This window comes from Topomyia yanbarensis, chromosome 3 (genome assembly GCF_030247195.1).
Source record: "Topomyia yanbarensis strain Yona2022 chromosome 3, ASM3024719v1, whole genome shotgun sequence".
Classification (NCBI taxonomy): domain Eukaryota; kingdom Metazoa; phylum Arthropoda; class Insecta; order Diptera; family Culicidae; genus Topomyia; species Topomyia yanbarensis.
Window position 1 is genome coordinate 177,342,125 of NC_080672.1, and position 20,360 is coordinate 177,362,484.

General features: G+C 40.4%; 4 protein-coding genes across 4 annotated transcripts; all 4 read right to left on the reverse strand.

The window, feature by feature from the left end:
* Positions 1-10,408: 10,408 nt before the first annotated feature.
* On the reverse strand, positions 10,409-12,997 carry LOC131687409 (uncharacterized protein K02A2.6-like). The gene is made up of 2 exons (XM_058971489.1): positions 11,139-12,997; positions 10,409-10,931 (listed from the first exon to the last, which is right to left on the reverse strand). Exons 1-2 carry the CDS (start codon positions 12,995-12,997, stop codon positions 10,409-10,411), a joined length of 2,382 nt encoding a protein of 793 aa, XP_058827472.1.
* Positions 12,998-13,529: 532 nt separating this feature from the next.
* Positions 13,530-14,642, reverse strand: LOC131687410 (uncharacterized protein K02A2.6-like). Its single transcript, XM_058971490.1, has one exon. The coding sequence runs from the start codon at positions 14,640-14,642 to the stop codon at positions 13,530-13,532; it is 1,113 nt and encodes a 370-aa protein (XP_058827473.1).
* On the reverse strand, positions 14,639-15,424 carry LOC131687411 (uncharacterized). Its single transcript, XM_058971491.1, has one exon. The coding sequence runs from the start codon at positions 15,422-15,424 to the stop codon at positions 14,639-14,641; it is 786 nt and encodes a 261-aa protein (XP_058827474.1).
* Positions 15,425-17,711: 2,287 nt separating this feature from the next.
* On the reverse strand, positions 17,712-19,434 carry LOC131687412 (uncharacterized). Its single transcript, XM_058971493.1, has one exon. It carries the CDS (start codon positions 19,432-19,434, stop codon positions 17,767-17,769), a length of 1,668 nt encoding a protein of 555 aa, XP_058827476.1. The 3' UTR covers positions 17,712-17,766.
* Positions 19,435-20,360: the final 926 nt, after the last annotated feature.

A 20,360-nucleotide genomic window follows, 5' to 3' on the forward strand; every position in this document is an offset into this window, starting at 1 on the left:
TTAGCCCTACATTCAACAAAATGTCGAACAAAGTGAATCAGCGTAGGACGTTTGTTAAACAAACTTTTCTACGAGGGAGTGCAAAGTTGATGCAAAAATGGAAATTAAATGCATTTTTTCCAATTTGATGCAAATTTGTTATACATTTCTAGAGTGATCTGCCCCTAGTTGCAGCACCTCTATCGTATGAAGATAGCAAGCTTAATGTAAAAGTGTATATGTGTGTGTGCATCACTATGGGTAGTACCACCTTTACCCGAAAGTGGCGTTGCTGTTACTGTTTCTGGACAGAAGTGCCAGTCTTCTTGATATGAAGTCTTCGGTTAAAGCTTGAAAAGTTTGTCTCAGCTTGTAACGTTTGTTTCAGACTAGACACAAACGCATATGCCGTTTCAGCTAAGAAACAATCAACTAGAACTTTAGCCATATTATGGGTACTTTTTTTTGTTTTCAACAATGGGTACTTTTAATCCATTTCACAACATCTCAATGAGGTAATGCCAATGGATATATTGATCCTGATAATGGGGAAAAATCCTTTAAGAATATTTCATGCGAATTAACCTGCAAATTGTGGATCGTAGCTGAACCTACAAATTATCGGCACGTTGCCGAAACCGGAACAATTCGGCAATGCTCCGAAAATAACGGCAGTTTAAACCACTGAGGATGTTGCAAATATGCGCAAGTTCCGCAATTTTAACTGCTTTGGAAGCCAACAAAAATATTCTGACCAGTGACAGGTTTTATTTAGTTTTATGGCTTTAGAACAGAATCCCTATCGAGATTCGTATACTTTCATGAGAGGGAAATATGTTATGGAAAATCGATGTTTTGTAATGTCTTTTTTAATTGAGGAATAATTCTATTTTAAATGTTTTTCGTTCTAGGGCGATTTTTATTAATGAGTATTTTTTACGCATTTTGTTGTAATTGTTCTGCGAAAAATAATGGATAAAACGTACCCAGGTAGACGTAGGTCTGTGCTCATTATTAAGTACAAGCTCTTTACCCATTAAGTGGGTTATTCCAATTCTACGCAATAATGGGTACTTCATTTTATCAGAGCTGATAATGGGCAGGGATGCCATTATGCCAGATTTATCTGGCACAGCCCGAGCTTTTTGCAGCTTTCAAACAAAAAGACAAACCTCTCATTCTGACAGATTTTTAAATTATAAAAGCTTTTGAACACACATTTTGGGAATTTAGGGGATATTTACCCAAATTTATCAAAAATCTATTGATAAATTTCGATTGCTTTGAGGGCGCTGTTAAGTGATAGATTTTGCCAGACATTTTTAGTTGATCTGCCAGATATTCTTTGAAAAAAGTGACAACCCTGATAATGGGTGAAAACTCCTTTAACCCTTTATAAGGCAGTGGCAACTATTGAGTTCTTTGCGACCGGTCTCACGAACACTAATGAAGTTTCCTGGTTGAAAACAATCCCATTTACTTTTGCCGTCTTTGTTTATTATTTTCCACCAGCTTGTGATGTAGTATTTGTGTCATGTGGCGTGTACGTACATGAGCCGTAGAAAAGTCTATATTGCCACCTTTTCGTTTCGTTCATAACACAGAAATATGAGTGTTCCAAATTAATGAAAGCTCGCGTGTTTTTTGTAAACGGCGAATAAGCATGCTGTCAAAATTCACTTTGAGAGAAAATTCCGGACAAACCGTTACTCGCCGAGAATGGATGTTAACATTTTATGAAAGAGAAAAGTTTTCTCTGTCGTCTACTGCTATGACTTATAATCTGCGATTAATGGTTTGTCCGGAATTTCCCTTCAAAGTGAATTTTGACAGTATGCTTATTGGCCCTTTTCAAAAAAACACACATGAAATCTACTTGTTAGGAGTCTGGCAACTCGTCTTATTACTTTTTATTGAGTTACAGTGAAAAATGTCAGATTGGTAAAGTTTTTTGAACAATTACGGCGATTTCCTTTTGGATTATAAAATTACCTCGATTTTGAAAAAAAGTACTCTAGACCCTATAAGTTGGTGATGCAAATTTGTAAAAGCAACTACTAATTCGAAAATTTCGTTTATGAGTGGTAAAAATTACAAAGAAAAAAATTAAATGAATAAATGAACGTCTGTGGTCTCATTTTTCAACTTATCCTCAGAATTCAGGGGTTATTTACTGTTAATCAGGTAATAACCAGTAACTCACCTTAATTTTTTTCTGAATTTCCGATCCAGCTCGATTTGTCTTTATATTTCCACCAATCTCGATGGAAATACATCAAACATTACGAAGACTGACGTTTTCTAACAGCGGTACGGGGTACTAAGTATATTTTCAAAACATTATTTTATTACGAAATAAATGTAAATATATTCTAAATTAATTGAAAAAACTGTGTTTCTATTAATATAACATCCATTAATACCCCAAACTCTGGGCCTTATAAAGGGTTAAGAATAATTTCGAGCGAATTAACCTGCAAATTGTGGATCGTAGCGGAACCTGCAAATTATAGGCTCGTAGCCGAAACCGTCCCGGAATCGGAACATTTCGGCAATGCTCCGAAAACATCGGCAGTTAAACCACTGCACAGTGGTCCCAAAGAGCAAAAAGGTTTTTTAGATTGTGTCAAAACTGTTGATTTTAGCAATATGATGGCTTCGAGAAAGTTACTTGGAATAGAACACCCCTTCTTTTTCTCTTATCAGATTGATAATTAATCCCCCTAATAGTGACTTACGAAATTTATTTTCTTCAATAATTCAGATAGACAAATACTTTCTTCAGCAAAGTAGTAGAGAAACTCATTACAAACATTTTACGTGAAGACTTAAACTCTATCTTTTAAGCTTTTTGAGATATGGGACATTATTTGTGAAATGCCGCTTAAAAACAGTATGTTCGTTATAGGTTTTCTTCTAGATTTTTTCCATATATACATGTTCTAGAACATTGTTTGGACTGTTAAACTGCACTACTTTGCCGAAGACAGAAATTTGCTATCGCTGGTATGTGTGGAGATGTTCACGTTTTTTGGTTGAAAATAGCTCTTTTCCAATGGCGATAACTTTTAAGTGGGCAAAAACGGGCAAACTACTTGGTGTACAAATTAAAGTGCAAGAAAAGCATAACAAATGCTGGAAAAAATCAGATCTCGCCAAGGCGGCCCTCTATGGAAATACTTGAGCCGAAGTTTATCTCATAATAACGATACTCCCCACACATTCGAGCATTGTTATTCTTCGTGTCCGATAGGTAGACATTTTGAGTGTTCGATAGGTAGATTTGCTTTAGTCTTTGCGCAACTGTTCTTTACAAACTGTGGTTTTATCCATTATTTTTCGCAGAACAACAGTAGCAACAAATGCGTAAAAATACCCATTCATGAAAATCTTGAAAATTGATTTAATGTCTATGAAACATAGAACTGCTCACCAAAATATTGCATAACTTTCAACATTTGCTGAAATTTTTTTGCCTATCTCATTTTCTCTAAAAATGGGAAACCTAATCCCGGCCCGGAGGGCCGAGTGTCATATGCCATTCGACTCAGTTCGTCGAGATCGGAAAATGTCTGTGTGTGTATGTATTGTTGTGTGTGTATGTGTGTATGTGGGAAAATGTCACCTCTGTTTCTCAGAGATGGCTGGGCCGATTTGCACAAACTTAGTCCCAAATGAAAGATACAACCATCCCATCGGCTGCTATTGAATTTTTTTATTGATTGGACTTCCGGTTCCGGAGTTACGGGTTGAAGAGTGCGATCACACAGCAAATTCCCATAAAAACTGAAATGAAAAAAGATGGGCGGGTAATGTCAGAGACATAACCGGAGTGAAGTAGAATACACTTTAGACTGGTTATACAAATGCTACAATTTTTACTATCTTCTGATAGGTTGTATTAAAAGCAGTTATTTCGTTATTTCTAATGGAAATACCGAAATATCGATACACGTACATCGAAATCTAAAATATTCGAACATATTTATCTATATGGTAATCCTAAAAAGAGCATTTAATTAATGTTATTGTAAATTGAATCATTACACGAAACTGTCAACAAATCACACAAATGATACCTTTTTATTTCGTGCCATTCTACGACATGCCGACGATATTGTTCACAAGGGGCTCACTTACTATCCAACGCTCTTGGCAAGCCACTTTCTGATGCTTGTAATAACAAAACTTAAATTCGATTCTTTGTTGATAAATGATGGCCCTGAAAAGGGCCTTTTGTTTGGGCAGTATTCGGAATTTAGTTGGAGCTAGTGTACTGCCGTTATAAGCATATTTGTCCCATGTTCTATGGGATTCCCTATATACATGGGACAATTATGCTTAGAGCGGCAGTGTATTTGTGCCATCTGAGACGGCGTGCTCGGTGAACTTTTCTGACAGCTACGCACGGACGGCCGCTTCTTCTTGTGTCCTTTAACAATGTTCGGAAACATTTAGATCGACGTATATGGTACGACGATACAAACAAACTGATATTGAGTAGCAGCATGCTAAGTTTTTATACCTGACTACAGCACAATGTAAGCTCGTCCTTTTTGTGTTGTCCTCAATATGTGTTTTTCGTAGCTCCTCCCCTTCGTTGGTCGATACACAAGCAAATTGTGTTGAACGCATCGGAGTGCCGTTTACTTAGTAATGGAATACCTTGCTGTTAAAGTGCTGAAATTGGAAGGAAATGCTGCCCGTTACAACAAAAAGACGAATTATCCCACGTCTTCAGCAGCTGGCGATTCGTAACATCGAAAAGTTGAACAAACAAGCACAGAGAACAGACATATAAGCTGGAACAAACTTTCCCGAAAAACCTGTGTAAACATTTAAATGAAAATACATTGAAAATCACCATCGCATACAGGTTCGCATGCGTGAGTCATCATTGTATTCAAGTTTGCACACAAGTCCCGTATAGCGATTGCCGGCCGATCGAAGCGCCGACCAGTGGTAAGTTGCTACTTGCTGTTGTCATTTCAAAGCGACAGTTTTATTTCTTACACAAGTTGAAAACTTTACTTGTATGTCAGTTCTCAGTGAAACAAGTAACCATTGCTCAAAAACAAAAAATCCAATCAGGAGTGCTGCCCAAGAAGACCGAAAAGAAAGCATAAATCGAACGCTGAAACTCGCAAATGAAATGCATATTGCTGTAAACACTGTCCTTTTCAGGACGATCACATATTTTTGACTATGAACAAAATTGAAATTGCGAATCTGAATGGGCCAATCGACGAACTGCATTTTTATCGAGCAAATTTACCCGCCAAAAAACCATTTCCCGACAGGAAATTCCGTCCTGGAATAGCAATTTCTTTGCAATTTTGTTGTCTTTTGGACATACATAGTTTATTTGGAGTATTTTTAGAATTATCAAGTTGTCAATTTGCAACAGTCTTTGAAAATATTGTTGAATTTTTATAAATGAAGGCACGAAAACGAGCGTTTGACCGTCGTCCAGCATCAGAGAAGTAGCAGATCAGCATTTTTCGCTACATGGCCCGTACCAAACAGACCGCTCGTAAGTCCACCGGAGGAAAGTCTCCCCGCAAGCAGTAAGCAACGAAGGCCGTGTAAAAGTGCCCCAGTCACTGTTGGCGTTAGGAAGCCTCATCGCTACCGAACATAAACTGTCGCCCTGCGAGAAATTCACAGCTATCAGCAATCGAGCGGGCCTAAATTGTGACCCAAAATAAACCACAAACCAACAAGTTCTTTTCAGGACCAGCCAATTATATTCCAGTAAGATATAAATGAAATTTTCGTTTTCCATTGCCTTACAACCTCTTTCCTCCCGGCTTGAATTACTATCAATCTTGATGATGCTGTGCGGCGGGGGCACAGGCAGTTTTCATTATAGTGGAAAATTTAGGTTTGCGCGTTTTTCCCAAGTTTTTTAGCTGTGCTGTTTTCAAGGAAGTTGTAGTTGAATTCAAAATAAAATAGTTTACTTCTATTGTCAGAGGTGGACTTTCCAACGAAAACTAGTCTGGCTCGCTTGGAATCGAATTGTACGGACCAACCACTGCTTTCACAAAATCCGTTATTTTCAGTAATTGTGCATTCTACAGAATTAGTCACAACTATTTCCAATCAGCGAAAAAATCGAAGGTTTTCATTCAGTACAACAGCAGATTTTCACGTTTAGAAAAAACAGGCAGCATTCTTGCCGACAATTTTGAAACGGAGCACCTATATCGAAACGCTAGAAAACGTTCGATTTTTGTAAATTGAATCATTACACTAAACTGTCTACAAATCAAACAACTTTTGAACTTGTGCCATTCTACGTGAAAGCGACGGTATTGTTCACAAGTGGCTCACTTGCCATCCAACGCTCTTGGCAAGCCACTTTCTGAAGCTTGTAATAACAAAATTTCAATTCGATTCTTTGTCGATAAATTGATGGCCCTGAAAAGGGCCGTTTGTTTGGGCAGTGTTCGGAATTTACTTGGAGCTGGTGTATTTTGTAACAGCTTTGGTGCCATCTGAGACGGCTTGGCCAACTCTTCTGACAGCAGCAAACGGACGGCGGCTTGAATTTCGCGGGAGGTTATTGTCAAGCGCTTCTTGTAATGAGTCAGGCGGGTGACCTCGTTTGCTGCGTTCGAAAATGTCTAATAAATCTGTTTATGATGCTCGATGAGACTCTGGTATCTGGATGGACCTCTTTCAGCACCTTGTAGACGTAGATGTGCAGTTTCAGTTACGATGCTGCAAACGAACTGATCGTGAACAACAGCATGCTGAGTTTTTATACCTGACTACAGCACAATGTAAGCTCGTCCTTTTTTGTGTTGTCCTCAATATGTGTTTTTCGTAGCTCCTCCTCTTCGTTTGTCGACCACATATTCTTGAAAAAGAACAAAATTGAAATTGTGTTTCCAATACGGAGGTTATCGAACACTCAGGGTAAAAAGAGTAATGTAATACGGCACCTTGGTAAAATGTTAGAGAATTGAAACCTTTTTTGAATGCGCCTAGTAAACACGAAACTGTAAGCAAACACACAAATGATAACTTTTTATTTTGTGTCATTCTACGTGAAATCGACGATATTGTTCACAAGTAGCTCACTTGCCATCGAACGCTCTTGGCAAGCTAATTTCGGATGCTTGTAATAACAACATTTCAATTCGATTCTTTGTTGATAAATTGATGGCCCTGAAAAGGGCCTTTTGTTTGGGCAGTGTTCGAAATTTACTTGGAGCTGGTGTATATGGTAACAGTTTTGGTGCCATCTGAGACGGCGTGCTTGGCCAACTCTTCTGTGACAGCAGCAAACGGACGGCGGTTTGAATTTCGCGGGAGATGCTGCGAACGTACTGCTGCATGCTGATGCTGCAAACGAACTGAGCGTGAGCAACAGCATGCTGAGTTTTTATACCTGATTACAGCACAACGTAAGCTGGTCCTTTTTCTGTTGTCCTCAATATGTATTCTTCGCAGCTCCTCCCCTTCGTTGGTCGATACACGAGCAAATTGTGTTGAACGCGTCGGAGTGCCGTTTACTTAGTAGCTGTAATGGAATACCTTGCTGCTAAAGTGTTTAAATTGGAAGGAAATGCTGCCCGTGACAACAAAAAGACGAATTATCCCACGTCTTCAGCAGCTGGTGATTCGTAACAACGAAAAGTTGAACAAACTGCTCTCCGGAGTGACAATTGCTTAGGGCGGTGTGTTGCCAAATATCCAAGCCGTACTGCTTCCCAAGAACAAAATTGAAATTGTGTTTCCAATACGGAGATTATCGAACACTCAGGGTAAAGAGAGTAATGTAATACGGCACCTTGGTAAAATGGTTGAGCATTGAAACCTTTTTTGAATGCGCCTAGTAAAAATGTTTTCCACTTCACTCCTGTTCGTTTCTGACCATATTTGCAATTTGCATACTGAAATAAATCATAATTTGGGGTTGAACCCAAATTGCTCTCCAGGGAGAAACAGTCCATGAAACAAAAAATGCAAATATATTCATTGAAATGATTTTGGTGGCCCTGAAAAGGGCCTTTTTTATAATGATACAAGTGAGTTCTACCTTTTCAACTTCCAAATCCATACAAAGTGCGTCCCTGCCGCTTCAGAGTATAGACGACATTCATTGAGGTTTTGCGCTTGGCGTGTTCAGTGTAGGTCGCGGCATCTCGGATGACATTTTCCTGCACACCATCAGCATTCGTACATTAAATCGGAGATGCATTTTACACCACCACGACGAGCCAGACGCCAAATGGCGGATTTGGTGATTCCCTGGATTTTATCACAAAGAGCCTTGCGATGACGCTTGGTACGGGAACGCAAACATGATACCGCTCATTGTACCGTCCGGATGAGCATGTTGCTCGTGTACACTGATACAAAACAAGCTCGCGTGACCTGTATATATATAACATTCCCGTATGTAATGAAACGCTTACATGCTTCTTTTTGACGGCTCAACGTGAGATGTGCTTGCAAATTGCGCATTTTCATCGCTGTTTTCGAAGGATTTTCTAAAAATCCTTGCTTTGGTTTATTTATAGAAGTCGCACTAATTCCGAAATTTAATACGACATACGTGCACGAATTTCCGATCAGATAGTGCAAAAATATTGCGATTTCGATCAGTAGAACGGAAGATATTCGCATTTCACACCTGGGAAAATTTCTCAACTGAAATTTTTGAAACGGGACCTCATATTGAAACGTTAGAAGTATTCTACTTCAAAATTCCCAAAGAAGGGAATAAGGGAAAATTTCAAAATCAAATTTGTATTTTTGATGCCAAATGACTTTGAAATGCATGAAACATTGAGATTTGATGTAAACTCAAAAAAAATTTTTTGACATAAATTGACTTTTTTGGACTTTAGCACATTTTTGCCTTTTCATATAGAAAGGTTATGCAATTACTCTGAAAATCGTCAATCATACCGGCCCGGAGGGAGTATGCAGTGAGGGGTTGCTACTTTCAAATTAAAACTAGTTTAAAATGTCTTAACAAGTTGAAAATTTTCGGCAGGGCCCGGACCTCCCGGATCTTTCTCCATGATCCACCGCTGGTTTCAAGCGATGTTTCAGTATCGACACATAGTATCTCAAGATCGTGGCTGTCGATCCATTGTATGTATGTGCAAATCGTACTGAATATGTAATATTCATTTCCACCATTGTATTGAACAGCCATGGAATCGTAGTCTGGACAAATGAGAAAGGCACAATTGCACCACTAGGTGGATTAAAACAGGTTTTTATTTTGGGGATGTGTCGAGTTGAGACGAAAACGTAATATGATTAATAACGAGGATAACACTTTCCGAATGTAGAGAGAAATTTATGAAAAATGGCGTTTTCCATTCGACTCTAGCAGGTCCTGATCAATTTTGATGAGCATTTGATTTTTGTTGAATTACCAATTATATGAATAGGTCAAATGTTCAAAAACAGTAATTTAAGGTCAAGATAGCATCTTTTTGAAACCGCCAATTTCGGAGGATTAGTATTTTCAATGAGTTTTACAAACGTTAAACAGCACATCATTTGATAAAATAATTTTGACGTTATATCGTCCAAGAAGTATTTATGGCGAATTTACTCAGGTTAATATTCATGTCTACTATAAAGCCTCAACAAATTCGCTAAAGACACGAACTCTGTTACTATTTTCTGAAAAATTAATTCTGCATAATTTCGGAATTATGCCGTTTGGACAGTAAGTTAGATTTTCACCAAACCCCCACCAAACCGAATTTCTGGCTACGCTGCTCACTTCAAGTAAGTAGAAACAAAGTCGTTCTACAGTCGTTCACAAGAAACTTCTTCGAATACTGAATATTGTAGTGTCGAGAGCTCGCGTCGTCACTGCTCGCTGGTAGGATCACGAATGAGAATGGATTGTTTCGGCTTTCCTTATTGTACTCGTGAGAGCATGTGTACTCGGACACTCAAACAATCAAGTAAGAAGCGTGTTACAACTCTTTTTGGGATACAAGTGTGGTCGAAATTAAGGTACATTTACAGTGACACGATACTACATTTACTTTTCCCTTTAATTTTTTTTATATATATTTATGAATGATTTGTTTTTATTCACATATTATTTCGAAAGTTATCATATTAAAATCTTAAACAGTTTGCACAAAGTCTCTTAGATAGTTAGGTGGCTTGGTCGCCCTCTTAGCTCTTGGTTCAGAGTCAGGAGATTTTTTCCTAGACCGTAGGTTTTCTAATGTTTCGTTATAGGTAGTGCTGTGTGATGAAATTGATGGTGATTTCTTTCTAGTTCCTTCATCGGTACCATCCATTCGTTGTAAGTGGCTGACATGTCTTCTGTATTTAACTCCTGATTCTTCTGAAGCAACCACCACATCTCCTCCTTTCCTTTGTATTACTTTGAACACTTCTGGGTCAAAGTTCGGCGCAAGTTTATTATTTTTCGTCATTTTTTCAACAAAACCTGGTCTCCTTCGGCTATGGGGTTTGGTTTGGCATTACGTCGTTTGTCCGCATATAATTTTCCCTTCTCCTTCATTTCCTTTTCTCGATCCACCATTTCTTCGTCAACATCTTTCGGTTGTCTTATGGTTGGGACCCGATCACGGATGTTATATCCGAGAAGCATTTCTGACGGTGTTCTCCCAGTCGTCGAATGTGGAGTTGACCGGTACATTAGTAAGTATTTGTTTAATTCGCTCACCCAGTCTGTGCCACACGCCTGACTAATACTCAGCCTTTTCAAAATTGATCGATTTTGTCGCTCAACTTCACCATTTTGTTGTGGCCAATATGGTGTAGTTTTGATTAGCTTGATGTTATTAGTTTCGCAGAATGTCTTGAACTCATCGCTGGAAAACTGCGGTCCGTTATCGGCAGTGATGGATATTGGTAAACCAAATCGAGCAAAAATAGTATCCAATCGTATTGTAGCTGACTGTTGCAGGGATGACTCGCAGGACCGAAGGCTTTAATAAACAGCAGGAACATACCACAAAACTTTTATTACTGTTTAACTCAAATTACATGTGTGTTTCTTTTTCTATGGCAGTTAATTAATAGTGCACCATACACTGTGCGACGGTATCTCTTACTCTGTTGGGTAACAGCTAACAGTGCTTCCATAATATATAACAGCTCTCCGCGGCGTACGAACGATTGCTACGTTGCTTTACAGGTTCAGCTTTACGGGTGGCTTGATAGTTCTGTTAGAACGTCGTAGTTCAAACTCCACCGGACACGAAGGTTGCTGAGAATCCGTATGCTTTCTCGGAGTTGGTAGTTCTGCATCCGAAGAGGTTTCTGAAGTGGACAAACCGAAACTGAGCGTAGTTGTTGAGCTCTTAATCGAATCTGGAGTTACTGTTCGATCCGTATGGGCAGCCTCCGCTTCATGATCAGCGACATTCTCATCGAACACATGTCTTTCCCCTCTAGAGATTTGGTCGTCCCTTGGTGAACGTCGTAGCTCCGTACCAACCAAACGGATTTGATCGATATGTCTTTTCCATTCTCTTCCATCGTCAAGTGAAATTAGATAGTGTAGTTTTCCAAAACGTAGTTTAATTGTTCCAAATTCCCATTTGTTCTCGTGGACGTATTCTCGCGCAGCCACTCTAGACCCAACATTCAACTCACGTGTTTTTTGTTCGATTTCACTTCCCTTTGAATCGTTAGAGGGTACCATAAGGTCCAGACGAGAGCGCATTTGACGACCAAAAACTAACATCGATGGCGATCGTCCAGTTGCAGGGTGAATCATTTTACGATACGAAAGTAAGATGGAACATAATTCACTGTGGACCTCAGAACGATCACATTGCATAGCCTTTAGCTTGGTTTTCATGGTTTGAATGAACCTTTCTGCTTGCCCATTTGTGGCTGGATGGTATGGCGCACTGAACTTTTGAACGATTCCATTCATCTTCATGAATCTAGCAAATTCAGTTGAAGTGAACTGACGGCCATTATCACTCACGAAAACCGATGGAATGCCATATGCACTGAAAAATTCCCTACACTCATGGATAGTAGTTTCGGTAGTCATGTTACTCACAATTCTAACGACAGGCCATTTAGAATAAGCATCAACTAGTATTAAGAAATACAGTCCCATGAATGGACCGGCATAGTCTGCATGAACACGTTGAAATGGTTCCGAGGGAGTTTCCCAACAATGAAACGAAACACTCGAAGGATTTGATCTTGTAACCTGACACGACGCACAATTTTGAACTTGTCTCTCGATATCACCATCAATTCCTTGCCACCAGCAATATGCTCTTGCCAACGACTTGATTCTCGAAACGCCGAAGTGAGTAGAATGAAGCTCATCCAGTACTTTCTTACGCAAAGATGGTGGTATATAAACACGTAAGCCTCTCATTATACAATCTTTCTGAAGGCTGAACTCTTCTTGTCGAACACTAAAACGAAATTTAGCTTCAACTATTCTGCCGCAACGTAACCCGCATACCAATTCCTTAACGTTCTGATCAGCTAGCGTAGCAGAGCCCAATTCGTCCACAGTTAAAGGTAACGTTTGAATTGAATTTACTTCAACAACATCAGTTTCTTCGATTTCGGACTCGGGGTCAGTGATCGCAAGTGGGAGACGGGACATAGCATCCGCATTGGAGTGATTCGACGAGCGACGAAAACGGATTCGGTACTCGAACGATTGTAGAAATGCAGCATAATGTTGCATGCGCATAGCAGATAACGTTGGTTGACCTTTAGTCTCGGACAAAATCTGACTCACAGGTTTGTTGTCAGTTTCTAAGGTGAATTTACGACCATACAGATACTGGTGAAATTTACGAATGCCGAAAATGATCGCATACGCCTCTTTATCAACCTGGGAATACCGCTGCTGGGTTCTATTCAATGTTTGAGACGCGTACTGTAATGGTCTCTCAGTTCCATCCGGAAATATGTGACTGAGGACCGCTCCTACTCCATATGGTGAAGCATCTGTAGCCAAGATTAGCGGTAGTGTTGGATCGTAGTGTACTAAGAATCGGTCCGATTGCATCTCGTTTTTCACTAACATGAACGACTTATTGCACTCCTTATTCCAGCAAAACGGTAGGGTGATGAGCCTATTTTCACCATACTAAGCAAGGTGCCTCACTAATTCGGTAATTTCTTGCCTCACAATCAATGGAATGCGTAAAAATTGACATCAACCGCTTTGCTTCGTTGCTAAGAACCAATATAATAACACAAATGCTTTGTAAACTGTAAAATTCTCGCGTTTGAGCACAATGAAAACTCGAATCGAGTGCCCCTATTGTTGCGCTACCATTTGACTCAATGCGTTGAACAAAGATGGCAGACACTGCTCTAACCAACGGCTTCAAATGGGTAGGGTGATAATGGAAACATGGCGCAAATAGGCTCATCACCCTACATCGTTTTTTAACAAGTTGTTCAACGGGTAAACAATCGTACTCAGGTTAGGAAAGAAACGTCCGTAATATCCTACCAGACCAATAAATGAACGAACTTGTTCCTTATCCTTAGGAACGGGCATATTCTGAATTGCATCTATCTTTTTCCGAAGCTTATGAACTCCTAGCTGATCGTACTTCATCCAACCTTTGCAAATGGGACCTATCATCGGGACCCGTGACACGAATATCGTCGATGAACACCGTGACACCTGGTATACCCAGCAGGATCTGCTCCATGAGTCTTTGAAATATAGCGGGCGCGGAAGCCACACCGTACATAAGCCTTGTCGGCCGGAACAACCCCTTGTGAGTACTCAAGGTTAGTAAAGCTCTATCTTCTTCTCTCACTTCCAACTGCAAGTATGCTTGGGACAGGTCAATTTTAGAAAATCGTTCTCCTCCCGCAACGGATACGAACAGTTCCTCCACCGTAGGAAGTGGATGGTCATCGATCAACAAAGAAGGGTTCACAGTAATTTTGTAGTCGCCGCATAGTCTAACCTTACCACCGGCTTTGCAAACTGGAACGATAGGTGTAGCCCAATCCGATTGATCGACTTTCTCCCAAATGCCAGCTTCAACGAATTTGTCGATCTCTTCACCGACAGCATCACGAACAGCAAACGCAACAGGCCTTGCCTTTATGTAGACTGGCTTGGAATCGGCACGCTGATTGAAAGACGCTTGAACACCCGAAATTTTCCCAACATTACCATCGAAAACGGAAGAGTATTTTGCCAAAATATCCTTGAGCGCAGTGACGGTTTGTTGTTCAAAACTTTGAAAACCAGTAATAGAATGAACACCCGGTTTAAAAACGCGATTGAAATCAAGATTCAATTGGAGCAACCAATCGCGACCTAGTAGTGGGTGTCTTTTAGAATCCGCGACATGCAAAGGCAATCTGCACTCCTGATCATTTGAAATAACATCGACGTAAATCTTACCTAGAACGTTAATGTCTGCACCGCAATAACTCACTAACTGAGTACTGGTAGAGTTTAGTGCCAGGTGCGGAAAATGATACTTCTTGTCCGCGGCACTGATCAGTGAAATAGGAGAGCCAGTGTCTACCTCGAAAACCATTTTCCTTCCATTTACTCGCAGATCCAGCAGAAATTTGTCAGCCAAGTCCCGAATCCCTTGGACGTGTAGAATTTCTTTGATTGAACAGGTCTCGTCGATGAAGTGTGTGTCCTTCTTCTGCTCCCCTGCAGCCATCATCTTCTTCTGGCACACTTTTTCCAAGTGGCCCTTGGTTTTACAGAAGTTGATTGATGTTTGCACTTGTTCGCAAGATGATCTGCTTCGCCGCATCGAAAACACAGTTTCGGTTTGCCATCCGGTGCAAGCCTGTACTTCATTTTGACAGTTTGTGATGATGGCACCAACTGCTTCTTCTTCGTCTTGGTGTGCTCGATATGTTGAATGTCTGCTCTTGAACTGGAACCATGCATTTCATCTGCTCCCTTGTGAGACATTTCCATACCGAAAGCGATTTCCTTAGCCTTTGCTAGAGTAAGATCCCGGATTTCTAGCAATCGAGACTGTACAGTACGGTTCCGTATGCCGAAGACAAACTGGTTGCGAATTGCGTTGTCGAAATGCTCACCGAAATTGCAGCTTTGAGCTAGCTTTTCCAAATCCGTAACGTAATCGCACAATGACTCGTAGTCGAGTTGCTTCCGACTATTGAACTTGAAGTTTTCCAAAATCTCCAGCGGTGCTGGACTATAATGCGCCTTAAGTAACGCAACAATCTCATCGAAAGTTTTCGTCTCCGGGGACTCCGCTTTAAGTTTGTTGCACAGCACGTCGTATGTTGCACTCCCCATGTAATGCAAGAGATAGTCCCGCTTATCCTCTTGGTCTATTCGGTAGATCCGGAACGAAACTTCTAAACGTTGTAGCCAACGGTCGAATTTACTAGTAGAAGGATTGAATGGTTCGAAAGTAAACGCAGTAGGCAACTGAGCAGGAGGAATAGCCGGTACGGGGTTTGCCATTTCGGGAAAGTGAGGTTATCTTCAGCTCCTGTGCTGATTTTCAATTTCCGGGTGCGGATTATCCTCGTCGCCAAGTTATTGTAGCTGACTGTTGCAGGGATGACTCGCAGGACCGAAGGCTTTAATAAACAGCAGGAACATACCACAAAACTTTTATTACTGTTTAACTCAAATTACATGTGTGTTTCTTTTTCTATGGCAGTTAATTAATAGTGCACCATACACTGTGCGACGGTATCTCTTACTCTGTTGGGTAACAGCTAACAGTGCTTCCAGAATATATAACAAATCGTTTGATTGTCTCTCTAGAGTCTATCTTTCGCATTATCTCGATTTCAATGTAGCGACTGAAATAATCTACTACTACAAAGAGATAGTCAGCCGACGGTAGAGGCCCTAGGAAATCAACAGCTACGTTTTGCCATGGCTCCGATGGTAAATCTCTGCGTTTGATTGGCTCTGGCGCAGAGGGCGCTGCTACCAACATACACCCTCGACAGTTCTTGACATACTTTTCGACCTGTGTATCCAGTTTTGGCCACCATACCTTTGCTCTTAATCGTTGCTTCATCAACGTCATGCCCGGATGACCTTCGTGGGCCAAGTCGAGTGTTTTTATTCTTAAACTTTCTGGTATTACTATTCGAGTTCCCCGTAATAAAATCTCCCCTGAAAAGCATAGTTCAGTCGCGAATAATTTGAACTGCATGGTATCTTCAACCCAAATACCCTGCTGTAAGCCAATTCTAACTGCTTGAATTGATTTGTCTGCAGCAGACTCCTGTTCAATTGTTGTGATTTTCAAAGCAACGGGGGCTGCGTTAAGGGCCACCCAATGAACGTAGTGTTCCACGCATTCATCAAATGATGTTCCATCACCCTTAGATGTAACGGCCAGCCGAGATAATGGATCGGCTATGTTAGATTTACCGGGTCTGTAAATAACTCTTCCCTTATACGCCTGCAAACGAACCACCCATCTTTCGATCCTGGCACAGGGCTTAGATCGTGGTCCAAATATCGTCTCCAACGGTTTATGGTCCGTGATCAAATCGAAGGTCCTTCCATATAGATAAAAATGAAACCGTTCGACGGCCCAAACTAGTGCTAGGGCTTCTTTCTCAATCTGTGCATATCTCTTTTCAACATCCGATAAACTTTTACTAGCGTAAGAGATTATTCGAGGGCCTCGATCATTTATCTGGATGAGAACAGCCCCCAGACCGACAGGATAGCATCCGCAATCAATTGTGTTCGATCGGAAACGTCGAAATAACCCAGCGTCGTGGGATTTGTCATATGTTTCTTTAGCTCATTGAAAGCAATCTGCTCTTCGGCACCCCAATGGAAGGGTTGATTTTGCTTAGTTAAACCACAGAGAACAGACATATAAGCTAGAACAAACTTTCCCGGAAAACCTGTGTAAACATTTAAGTTAAAATACGTTGAAAATCACCATCGCATACAGGTTCGCATGCGTGAATCACCATTGTATCCAAATTTGCACACAAGTCCCGTATAGCGATTGCTGGCCGATCGAAGCGCCGACCAGTGGCAAGTTGCTACTCGCTGTTGTCATTTCAAAGTGACAGTTTTATTTCTTACACAAGTTGAAAACTTTACTTGTATGTCAGTTCTCAGTGGTTAAACGTCGGAGAGGATTAGTTAAAGTGGCCAAGTCTGGGATAAATTTCCCAATATAGTTTACTAAGCCTAAGAAACTTCGAATTTCTTCTACAGATTGAGGTTCCCGAAATCGCCGAATCGAATCTAGCTTATCAGTGTCGGGATTGATACCATCTGCTGACAAAGTATGCCCAAGAAACTTCAATTCCGTTACACCGTATACACATTTTCCGTCATTTAACACGACGTTCATATCATGCAGCTTCTGGATTACTGCTTTCAGTCTTATGTCATGTTCTTTTTGATTAGATCCGTATACGATAATATCGTCAATGAAAACTACACAACCGTCGCACCCGCAAAGGATTTGTTCCATTATCTTTTGGAACAATTCAGGTGCACAGTTGATAACGAACATAAGACGAGTATAACGGAATAATCCTTTACGCGTGATAAAGGTAGTAATTTCTCTCGATCGTTGGGATATTTCCACCTAAAATAAGGTACACTATATTGAATGTGCTTTAAATTTAGTTGAGCATTTTATTTCATCACAAATTGACACTTCATAGAACATCGAACATATATTCAACTTATACCTAACAAAATATCGTATTCTGAGGAAAATAACCAGATCAATTAATTAACCGTTTATCCTGCTATTTGTTTTCCATTGAATTAATTGAATTGTCAACTTGGATCAACTGCACGTCGTATTAGCCCACCTGGTGAAACGCGTTTTTCACGTCTAGTCTTGCCTTCCCCATGTGTAGGAGAAAATCCTCGATGATCGGCAACGGGTGATTTTCCCGTTCGATAGCTTCGTTTGCTCGACGCATTTCGACGCAGACACGGACATCATCGCCTTTGGGCACGACTACAACGGGAGAAACCCATCTAGCAGGCTCATTAACTTTCTCGATGACTCCTTGGACCAATAGTTCATCAATTTTTTGATCTACTTTTTTCTCCAAGGCGACTGGTATGCGACGATATGGTTGGGCAACCGGTATGACGTCAATCTTGATTGGGATGTCGATTACAATATCTTTAATTGTTCCTAGGGTAGCGGATCCTTTTTCAATGTCGATACCATTCACTGAACTATTGATATTTAGCACTCCCATAGCAGTTGCTGTATCGCGTCCAATCAATAATTTTCCACTTCCCTGTACAACATAAAAATCAGCTAAATTTTCCTGCTTACCAAACCTAATGGTAGCAGTGAATGCTCCAAGCAAAGGCAGTGCCTGTCCACCGTACGCTCTAAAAACCTTCGATACTTCCTGTCTTTGGTTCGACACAATGACCTTACTAGTTTTCATTTTCTCCCAAATTGATTTACTCAGTATGTTGTACTTTGAACCCGAATCAATCACCACAGCTACAGTAACACCACCTATTTCGCATAGCATTTCATCGTTGCCATCGCTTGTCGTCACGTTGAATACATATTCTGTGTTTTCGTTATTAATATGTTGGACGGTGCTCGGAACTTTGTCTGTGTGCTCTCTGCGCTCGAGAGTCTTGTCCGTGTGATCCTTCTCTCGTTTGTCTTTTGAGTAGAACGGTTGTTTTCGAGTGCGGCATTTTTTTGCAAAGTGGTCTCGATTGCCACATTTATTGCACGATTTACCTTTCGCGGGGCATTTATCATCTCTAGCCATGTGACCGAAATATCCGCATCGATAACATTCCGTTCGCTCTACTGTATCAAGAAAGTTTCTTTTTCCTTGTGATGAGCTGGCTTCGATTTTGTTTATTTCATTGACCGGTGGATTAGGTTGTACTGTACCAGCAAATGATTTTTCTTGTTGTGCAACTGTTTCAAAAATTTTGGCAACCGCAAGTACATCCTTCAGACTGGCATCACCCTGTTTAAGCAAATCTCGGCGCAAAATTGCCGACTGGCAATTCTGAATAATCTGGTCTTTGACATTCTCCTCTACTTTATCTCCGAATCCGCATCGTTCGGCCTGCACGCGTAGCCTGACAGTGAATGCATCAATACTCTCTCCCGACACCTGTTTCATTTGTCGCAGAAGGTGTCGTTCATATGTAGCATTTTCTTTGGGTAAGAAAAAACTGTTCAATTTTGTTACCACCTCCTCGTAGCTTGTCATATTGGGTGTGTAGCATTCCACGTTTACCAAAGGACCTCGCATGTTGCTTTCTGGTAATTCGGGCAACGTATCTACCAATTGCTGGACGCTCGACCCAGCGAAATGCAGCAATAAATCATTTTTCCATTCATCGTTTTCAATTCGGCTGGCTCGAACCATCGTTTCAAACGATTTTAGCCATTTACGCCATTCGATTCCAACGTCATCTGTGTGGGAAGCGTAATCGAACGGCTGTAACTGCAAACCCAAAGTTCGCACCATATCTGCAAAAATAAGCAAATGATTTCGTTTGAGTTTCTTTGTATTCCCGCTTCGCTAATTTATACAATTAATGCATTGAAGCATAACGTAAATTGAATTGATCAGTACCCGACAGTTTTTATGAAATCTCAAAAAAAACTGAGGGAATCATTATCTGTGCCATAGTTTCACTCTATTCGTAGCAAGTTTCGTTGCTCACGCACACTTACATAAATACGATACAAAGTCGTGCCAAAACTGAATGTGCTTCGGTAAAGTTTGTTCTACTAAAAATGGTCATCTTATTTTGCTTAATCGTATTGTTGAAAATGACCAAACAAAATGGCAGAGATTTTATATTTCACTCATTTTCCGCTCTTTCGCATAAATCAAAACTCAGCATTTAAGCAATTGATCCAGTTTCGTATTAAAACCTGCTTTTCCGCAGAATGAAATCAGGCTATCAGATTTCCGCATTTAAGCAACCTTTTCATTTCCATATACATTTGATCTTTATGCAACTAGCATTTTCAAAGAATGGAATCAGACAATCCATCTTCCACATTTAAGCGACTGATCCATTTCGAAGAAAACTACTTCCCGTGCAGATATTGATTTCAATAATTGATAACTTACCCAATGAATTCGCCATTTTCTACCTCGTCGCCAAATGTAGTGTCGAGAGCTCGCGTCGTCACTGCTCGCTGGTAGGATCACGAATGAGAATGAATTGTTTCGGCTTTCCTTATTGTACTCGTGAGAGCATGTGTACTCTGACACTCAAACAATCAAGTAAGAAGCGTGTTACAACTCTTTTTGGGATACAAGTGTTATGGTCGGAGTTAAGGTACATTTACAGTGACACGATACTAGAAATATCTATTATAATACATTGAAACCCCGATTTTATCAGCCACATATAAACATGTTTGAAGGGCTCTAGCAGA

What these genes read in the sequence shown, in the direction of transcription:
- LOC131687411 (XM_058971491.1), bottom strand. Translation starts at nt 15,424, where the DNA reads ATGGCAAACCCCGTACCGGCTATTCCTCCTGCTCAGTTGCCTACTGCG.
- LOC131687412 (XM_058971493.1), bottom strand. Translation starts at nt 19,434, where the DNA reads ATGGTGCGAACTTTGGGTTTGCAGTTACAGCCGTTCGATTACGCTTCC.
- LOC131687409 (XM_058971489.1), bottom strand. Translation starts at nt 12,997, where the DNA reads ATGCAATCGGACCGATTCTTAGTACACTACGATCCAACACTACCGCTA. An exon ending in CCACCCGTAAAGCTGAACCT is followed by an intron (nt 10,932 to 11,138) that starts GTAAAGCAACGT and finishes TGTTTATTAAAG; the next exon opens with CCTTCGGTCCTGCGAGTCAT.
- LOC131687410 (XM_058971490.1), bottom strand. Translation starts at nt 14,642, where the DNA reads ATGATGGCTGCAGGGGAGCAGAAGAAGGACACACACTTCATCGACGAG.